At 57.8% G+C, this 8,803-nt stretch overlaps 3 protein-coding genes across 3 annotated transcripts; 1 reads left to right on the top strand and 2 right to left on the bottom strand.

Annotated features, from left to right (window-relative positions):
- Window positions 1-3,885: 3,885 nt before the first annotated feature.
- On the top strand, window positions 3,886-5,292 carry FIBRA_04484 (uncharacterized protein; the record flags this gene model as incomplete). Its single annotated transcript, XM_012326281.1, has 1 exon — window positions 3,886-5,292. One exon carries the CDS (start codon window positions 3,886-3,888, stop codon window positions 5,290-5,292), a length of 1,407 nt encoding a protein of 468 aa, XP_012181671.1.
- A 940-nt stretch (window positions 5,293-6,232) lies between these two features.
- FIBRA_04483 (uncharacterized protein) lies at window positions 6,233-7,593 on the bottom strand (the record flags this gene model as incomplete). The annotated part of the gene is made up of 7 exons (XM_012326280.1): window positions 6,233-6,353; window positions 6,414-6,585; window positions 6,643-6,916; window positions 6,970-7,030; window positions 7,087-7,177; window positions 7,237-7,368; window positions 7,425-7,593. 7 exons carry the CDS (start codon window positions 7,591-7,593, stop codon window positions 6,233-6,235), a joined length of 1,020 nt encoding a protein of 339 aa, XP_012181670.1.
- Window positions 7,594-8,060: 467 nt separating this feature from the next.
- Window positions 8,061-8,755, bottom strand: FIBRA_04482 (uncharacterized protein; the record flags this gene model as incomplete). Its single annotated transcript, XM_012326279.1, has 3 exons — window positions 8,061-8,249; window positions 8,314-8,385; window positions 8,441-8,755. The coding sequence occupies 3 exons, from the start codon at window positions 8,753-8,755 to the stop codon at window positions 8,061-8,063; spliced, it is 576 nt and encodes a 191-aa protein (XP_012181669.1).
- Window positions 8,756-8,803: the final 48 nt, after the last annotated feature.

The raw sequence follows: 8,803 nt of genomic DNA, 5'->3' as shown, positions 1-8,803 counted from the left end.
GGGGGGCAGCCGGTGGATGCGCAGGACCGAGTTGCGGTATGTCTTGAACTCGTTGGCGGCATCGAGTGCGACGCGTGCGACGGCCTGCAGCTCGCCGATGCGCGCGTCGAGCGACGCACGCAGCTCATCCTCGTCGGGCGGCGTCTGGCCAGCCACCGCGATGAATCCCGACAGGTCCAGCAGGTGCGGGGCCAGGCCCTGTGCTGCAGCGGGGCGAGCGCCCCCCTCGGCGAGGACACAACGGGCGGGCGTCGCATCATGTGCGGCTTCCATTCTGGCGGCGGGTGCGAGTGCACTGCGGGATGCGACGACGACGACGCTGGTGGAGACGGCGAGGACAACGCGTGGAGACTGGTCATCGGCCACGAGGACTACAAATACAGCATACAGCGGCCACACATACAGCATACAATGATTAAAATATAGCATACAGCAGCTACAAATACAACGTAGGCGGGTCTCGCTCCGCCCGCCCGCGCCTGACCCAACTCCCTCTGCCAGTAGCACCCGCGTACATCTCGACAGAGGCGCAGCCCCCGGAGGTCTTTGTCTTTGATAACAACATTGAAGAGGCGACGCTTGGAGCGAGAGAGGCAGGTGTACGGTTGTAGTGCTCGATGGCGGACCAGAGGGGGCAGAATGGTCAATGGCAACACCGTACGGATAACTCTCGAGCGAGGCCAAAATTGTGGGCAGGTGCCACCTCTCTGGCCGCTCCCGCCGAGGCAGCCGAAAACACCGTCCAGCAAAACGCCCGCGGCGCGTCGAAAGCACGGAGAGACACCAAGATATCGTCCGATGAAAATGTCGCTCAAGCTCCCTGAGCGCACGAAGACCTGGCACGTTCTCCAAGTCGGCTACAGGCTCCTCGTCCGCTAGAAATATATCAGTATCGTTGTCATGCAGACAGGGCAAATGGTGCAACAGCCCCGCACTTGGCGGAAAGACGCGTTTCGTACCTTCGATACTGGCTCGTTCACCGGTGGCTCTAAGCGCACTCCCAGACGCGGTCCTGCTTACCCGGAGTCTGAACCGAACCGACCACATGATCGCGTCAATCAATATCACCCTTTCGTTACTTAGTCGAGACCGACAGCGGCGGCGCTGCACCTTCAACATTGCTTCAAGGCACTCTGCCATTCACGCACCCAAGGTTTCACCGACACGAGTACGGCATCGGCGAATTAACAGCGCTATACGCCTAAAATCAGCATCGTAGTAGTATCGCATTATAGTATACCGCTAGCTTAAAGAGAGACCGCGAGACACCGAAAGACATCACAGAAGAGCAAGCGCGTGCGCGTCGCGCACCAACGCGGTACGCGACCCAGCGAGCGGTTGATCCCACCGCGGGGGGCGCAGCTGCAGAGGCCCGAGGGCGGCGGCCTCACGCCTGCCGCGCCCTGCGCCGGGCGCGCCACCGCGGGCCCATGCGGTACACGACGAGCATGATGGGCGAAAAGAACACACAGAGGCCCGCGAGGAGGACGTACGTCCACCCGGGGCCGAGGCGGCCCAGCATCGGGTTGATGGCAGACACGAGCGCGGCGCCGAGGAGGCACCGCACGAGGTTATTCTGCGCACGCGGCCGTCAGCCGCAGAAGGAGGAGGGAAAAGGGGGGCGCGTGGGGCGGGACGTACGCATGCGGTGACCGAGGAGCTCTTCCCGGGCGCGAGGTCGACGATCACGGTCTGCGTGACGTTCATCGTCGCGACGGTCGCGTAGCCCACTGCGCGCGCGCGCGTCAGCGCCGCACCGGCAAGGAGCAGAGGAGGAGGGGGGGGACTCACGGAGGACCTGCAGCACCAACGGCGCGGCGATGCTCGCGCGGCGCTCGAGCGTCCAGCCGTAGCCGACGGTGACCGCGACGAACAGGCCGAGGTAGACGGGCATGAGGCGCAGGCGCGCCTCCTCGAGGGGAAAGTCGGCGTGCCGCGCGACGTCGCCGAGGTGCGCGCACTTCTCCGCGTCGCCCGACGCAGCCCAGGTGCGCGCGATGCGCTCCTTGACGAGGCGGTACTCGCGGTCGAGAATGCGACCCGTCATGAGCGCGCCGATGAGGCCGCCCACGCCGATAGCGAGGAAGCAGAGGCCGACGTCCGTTTCGGACAGGAAGGGGTACGCGTCGACGAAGAGGATGGAGATGCTCGTGGTGACGCCGTAGAAGACGGCGTAGAGGACGCCGGTGAAGAAGAGGAGCAGCACGATGTCGGGGTAGAGGAGCAGCTTGAATGGGTTGACCATCTGGGGCGGGTGCCCGCGCAGGGCGGGGTCCGAGACGGTGTCGACGCGGCCGCGGCCGAGGACGGGCACGAGGGGGCGGTGTATGGGGGCGGTGATCACGCTGCCGTTTCCGACGAGGGCGCGGAGGGTCTCTGGGAGAAAGCTGCGGGGCGTGTGAGCGGGAGAGGAAGGCAGGGAGGGGCTGCACGTACAGCAGGATGACGACGAGGACGACGATGGCGAAGATCACGAGGAGCCAGAAAATGGCGCTGCCGGGGCCGTGTCGGACGAGTGGCGACGGGTAATGTAAAGATGCGTGCTCACCGCCAGCCCAGCCGGTCCGAGAGAACACCGCCGATCACAGGGCCAAGGCAGGGCCCGATCTGGGGGAGGGATAAGAATGAGCATGGGTTGCGTGGGGAAGGGGCACGGGGGACGTACCATCGGGCCAGCATTGCTAATACCAAAAAAGATGCCGCGCTCGTGCGGGGCTGCAATGTCGGCCACGACGCCGGCAGCTGTGAAGGCGAGGTGAGAGCAGAAGGATGGGGAAGACAGCCAGGGGGAAACGGACCGATGGAGACGGTGCTGGCGGAGCCGGCAGCCTGTAGGCATCGGAGGAGCATGAGCAGCCAGTAGGCGTCAGTGGGACAGAGGGCTAAGCCGACACATGCGCCTGCGAGGACGGTGAGACAGGCGAGGAAGATGAGGCGCCTGCCGTGCTTGTCAGCGAGGGTGCCCCAGAGCATGGGTGCTATGGGAGGGGGTGAGTGTAGCGCACTGGGAGGGGGATGGACAGGGACGGACCGACTGCCTGGACGATCATGTACACGGTGATGGTCAGGTTAATGTCCTCTACGCTGCGGTTAAATGCGGAGGCAATGGTGGGGATTGCAGGGAAATATATGTTGGCGGTGAACGGACTGTGGGAGTGTGGGGAGTGAGTGAGATGCACGGAGGCAGATGAATTACTAGCCTGAGGGTGGAGGCGAGGGAGCCGACTAGGACAATGAAATATTTCTCGGAGGTGGTGAATATGCTGTAGGGCTTTTCTTGGGACATGGGCTGTGATTCGTCGTGAGAGAAGGGTCTGGACTCTGAGGAGGAAGATCGGGCATCGAGTTGGGCGGCTGCTTGGAGATGGGCGGGAACTGAGGAGGTGGGAGAGGATGAATGGGATGGCTAGACGGACCTGGTTGGATCGGAGCATCCTGGGAGGAGGAGGCTGCGGGCGAGTGGGACATGCTCGCGAACGGCGCAGAGGAGACGGGGGGAGGAGGAGGAGGAGGAGGAGGGCGAGATATATACAAGGAGGGAGAGAAACCGTGATCTGAAATTACCATGTATGGACTCGGAGGGTGCAGTCAGCGGCACGCGCGGCACCGGAGAAGGGCCCCGTGCGCATGACTGCCTGCCCCCTCCCCTCCCCATTCTCACCCCCCGGCGTCTCTCTCCCTCTGATCGACCCGGACGCAGATCTCAAGTCACGTCCGATCGCATCCCGACGCGCTCACGTGCCACGCGCCAGGCGGTCACGGTCTCGTGCGCCCCAACTTGACCCGGTTCCTTCAATCGCTCGAGGGCCACCCACCGCTCTAGTCAACAAAACACTTACGAAATATTCTTCTCAATCTAGCAGCGAAATTTGACGAGTGTGGAAGATGACAACCATACATAATATCCCTCCCGAGGTCCTCAAGACGATATTTGAACATGCCACAACCTATGTGGACAAGGAAAAGTGTCAAGAACTCGCTGATCGCGTCATCTCCGTATGCCAACGGTGGAAAACCGTCGGCCTCGAGACTCCCGCCTTGTGGGCCACCATCTACGTGACATTGGATTATGATCATTCGGACTACGGCTTCATTCAAACATCGCTCGCCCGGTCTGGTCACCATAAGCTGGACATCAACCTTTGGATTTTACATTCACATCTCCCTTCAAACGGGAGCGTTGAGAGCTGGATTTCAAAAGTGATGGAGCTACTCCTGCCACACATGAAGCGATGGAAATCGCTTTACATGTACGTCTCGCTGTCTGACCTCGCTGCCATCGCAACTGCATCTTGGACGGGCACCGCTGTTGCCCTGCAGGCACTGCAAATCGAATCTTCCGGAGCCGATCAGGGCATTCCCGATGTATGTTCATTCTCTCTCCCCGCAACGTTTTCTGCACCCAACCTTCGACTTTATTCCCTGCAAAGTATGGACTGCGTAGAAGTCCAAGACGCGATAAACATGCCCAAGGCGTTTCCTGCTTTGCGGATCCTCAGGATTTGCCGGAGAACCTTTAAATGGATTGACACCATGGAGATGATGCAGTTGTTGCACCATTTGCCCTCTCTGCAGCTGCTCAGTCTCGACGGTCCCATGCTCGACCAAGAGGATCCAGACCCCGCAGACGCCATCGAGAACCCGCCATGCCTTCGCGCGCTCCGTGAGCTTGAATTCACATTTGTGGGTGCCTACGACGTCGCAACATCTCTCCGTGCTTTCGATGCCCCACTCCTTGAGAAGTTGACCATCGGGGGGTGCCACAGTGAGGACTTGTCAGAGGGGTTGATGAGAATCGAAGCCCAACTAGCACGCTTCCCTTCACTGCACATTCTTAACCACGGCCACAATCACTACAACGGAGAGCAGACCTTCAGCATGAAGCAGACATGCACCTGCTTCAGTACATTTCGACAATTTGACCTCGGCGACGTCTCGCTGCTCGATGTTCTCAGCTGCCTCGCCAAAGAACAGCCAGAAGGATGGTACTTACCCACTCTGACCTCGCTCGAGCTCCGGTCTGGCCGTGAGCATGCGACAAGCTACGTTGGCCTACTGCGCGATCTCGTGGAGGCACGCCAGGGCGCACAATTAGCCACAGGTGAAGCCTCAGCTACCCGGCATCCACTCGCCCTGGAAGAGATCACCGTGCACGCGTGGTGTGACATATCTGAGGAAGAGCGCTCTTGGTTCAAGGAGAGACTGCAGACCTTTAAATGGGACCCGGATTTGAGTGAAGATAGACAAATGCCGAGTTCCGTGGCCATGTGTTGTGCTCCTGCACGTAAATAACCACGGCCTGCGTCAATCGTCCTACGCCATAAAACGAAGGCTCTTCCATCTTGTTTTCATTTTTATTTATTTGATTTTACTTTGGTATACATGGATTCCACCTTAGTACGTTTGTCACCGACCTTTGATTTCGCAATCAAGCAGATATAACGAGCACGCTCGGATCCAGACTCCCTCTCGAACGCGGACTCAGAGGAGTCTGACTCTTGAGTTCGTCTAGATGCCGTATCCGCAACGCGATCACGTGGGATTGAAACGTCTATATACTAATAGTACGGGGTTATGTTTGTGACACGGACGGAAGGATCGCTTCATGCTGTACATGTTATTGTACTATAGTATATGTATGAGATTCATAGTTGGGAATGCACCAGCTAGCAGTGTGTTCTCCTGTCGGTAGCCCTTACATGACGACCTCTCGAGTATAAGGAGGACGTCATACCATCGCTGTGGCCACCGCCCGACCGCTGTCACATTTGCAAGTGGATTGCAACAACTATTTCTTGCCCCGAATCGCTCCCTGTTCCCTCACGACTTTTATGTGCGGACCAAGTCTCGCACCCTTGCACGCCCCACTGTCAATCATCGATTACTCTCAACCCGGAGCGACAGCATCAGCCGACGATGACGACGATGTCGCATATGCGACTCGTGCATAAGCCCATTCCGAGGGTCGTTCTAGATGACACCTACCTTGGCACTGTCGACTCCTTGTGACCTAGAGCGCTAATTGCCCGACACTACAGACGGACACAACGGCTCGCCCACCCGGCTGTAATCTTGCACGCGATAGTGCAGACCAGCCTGGCGGCACATCTCGAGTGAGTCTGCACCCCATCGTTTAACCACCTGCAGGGCACATGAGCGGAGAACCAGGTTCTATTCTCGCCGTAAGACACAAAATTCGCAATGGGCATCATACCGCAGCAGCGTGCCGTGTCTATCCCGACTTCGCGCCGCCGAGCAGCCATCGGATGGCCTGCCTGAGGTCCTTGTCATGCTTCACCGCTAGAGAGATGCTCGGGAACATCGCGGCAAACGCATGCGGAACGCCGGGGTATCTACATATCAGCTCAACAGTCGGAAGGAGACGTTCGGGGACGAGGGGCCGACACACGCACACGTCGAGTTTGGTCGCCACTCTGTCCTCTCTGAGCACTTTCTCGTAGAGAAGGCACTCGTCGCGCACGGGATCCCACCCGCACACCTGGATATATGCCGGAGGAAGTCCCTTGTGGCTGGGATACAAGAGCGGAGAACATTCTGGATTGAACGGCTCCGCCTTCGCAAGACCTGACAGTGTCCCCCCGCCTCAGCGTCCGCCCTAACCATAGAGGGCAGCGGACTTACGGGCTATGAAGTGGATGTTCGCGGTGGTGAAGAAGGGCGCGTCTTTCTCCGTCTCCGTGGATAATAGCTCGGATTTGTACTTCTCTGGCACGGCCTCGGGGTGGACGATGGTCGGGTACTGGAGGATGTGGCCGCTGAGGGGCCTGTCTGCGAAAAAAGGATCATCTCTCACACGGTGCGCCAATACCGCTGTGAAATTCGCCCCAGAAGATTGGCCTCCCACTATGAAGCCTTTGGCCAGCGATGCAGAGAGGAGAGGCGCGTTTTCCACCGCCTGGAACGCGCGCGGGTTAGAAGAGACCGAAGGCACTATCTGCTTGAGCATACCCATTTCAGCGCTGCGTAACAGTCGTTGAGGCCGTTGGGGAATGGATGCTCGGGTGCGAGCCTGGGTCGCACACTCATCGTCATGAGATGTGCCGGATTGAGCAGGGCGGGACCGACCTGTAGTCGACATTCACGATCGAAATCTGGAGATCGACGCTGAGATCTCTGAGGTAAAAGTCATCTGTGTCCAGAGACCCGGTTATCGACCCTACGCCCGCACAGAATTCATTATCCATGACCGGGTCCAAGTTACTAGACTTTGCTCACCTCCGCCATGAATCCATAACATGAGGGGAAATACCTCGTCCTCGTTCCCAGAAGGCGTGGGAATTACGCATCGAATAGCGATCTCACCTCCGTCGACAGGAATCTGATGATCCCGGACACGGTACTTGCTTTCTTGATACAACCATCAGCTCCAAGACCTCAACATTCGAGCGGACGGGGAACGCGACCTGGAGGGAGATGCGGCCGGCGGATATTCATCAGAGCGGGTGTGACGACGTTTTGGACCAGTTCGCGCCAGGCCGTGATGTCTTCCGGCACGCCGCCATTGGTGGGCAGCTGCGCAAGCAGCGGAGCGAATTCGGGGTCGGGTGTCGATAGACTGCGATATTGTGACATTGTCGAGCCCAGAGATGTCCGAAGTATGCTGCCGCCGTGGGCCCCTTTTAATCCATGGACAAGAGCGCCTAGAATCGCAGTACAACGTCGGATTTTGTCGGATCATCCCCATCCCTCGCGCAGGAGGTCATCGGTCAGGGTGGGATGCCGGATGGAAAGCGTTCGGCATCTCAAATGCACCCATGAGGCTCTTCACCCCAGGTGTATACCGTACCGAGGTGAAGTAGTTCCAATACGCCATAAGCGGCGCCAAAGAGAGAGCTCGATGAAACTTACCAAACAGCATCCAAGCTTGAGACCACAACGCAAAACGGACACGAGAGCGGAAATCTCGAACTTCTCGAATGATTAAATCCTAATTATCAGAGGTGCAAGAAATGAAACAGTGCGCACGCCAACAGTCCTAGCCAAACATTATCAAGTTAAAGTCCAATGCGCAAATGTCCTTGATCGAATGTCAGCAAATACTATTTCGGATTGCTCTCGGGCAGCGCAAACTCTGCCTGCCACCAGCCATACGGGCTCAGCACTGTTGCATGCCTCGGCAGGCACTCTACTTCAAATGTCTCGAACGGATAGCGTTCTCCATCTATGGAAAGAAGATTGTTTCGTGAGCATGGTTCAATTCGGTAAGCCTGCGCTTTGATATAGTGTTGCTACTCAAAACGATGTCAGTATCGTGACGCATGCGATAAGACACGGGCGAATGATTGCACTGACAGAGGGCATCCAATACGGTTGGCCAGTACCAGAACCGTCCATGGCACGGAGCAAACCACGCCGTGGTAAAGACTGTTACATTCCCTATTATTGCAAAGATCATAAATGAAACATCTGAACTACTTACTTGCTCCTGTACGACAATGTCTATCAAGCCATCATCCGGTAATGCAACGGGAAATTGCATGAGGTCACGGGAAACCCATGGGCCTTTCCCTGCGTATACATATATCAAGGGCTTGTCGAAAGATACCCACTTGGCTTCGCTGTCTGGCGCCGACACTGATTTTAACTCTGGAGGTGTTGCGATTACAGGTGTGAAGGGGGCAACAAATGATGCGCTGTCGGCGTCCGCGGCAAGATGTTCCGACGACAAAACTTTATTGGTGAGAGCTAGCTGCTCTCTAGCTTTCGATTGGTATTCGTGCAAGCTGTATACCATTTGCCTCTTATCGGTTTCCGCCGGTTTGTAAGAAAGCTTGATGGGACA

Source organism: Fibroporia radiculosa (genome assembly GCF_000313525.1).
Source record: "Fibroporia radiculosa TFFH 294 genomic supercontigs, scaffold3160, whole genome shotgun sequence".
Lineage (NCBI taxonomy): Eukaryota > Fungi > Basidiomycota > Agaricomycetes > Polyporales > Fibroporiaceae > Fibroporia > Fibroporia radiculosa.
This window is presented reverse-complemented; position numbering and strand designations above follow the sequence as displayed.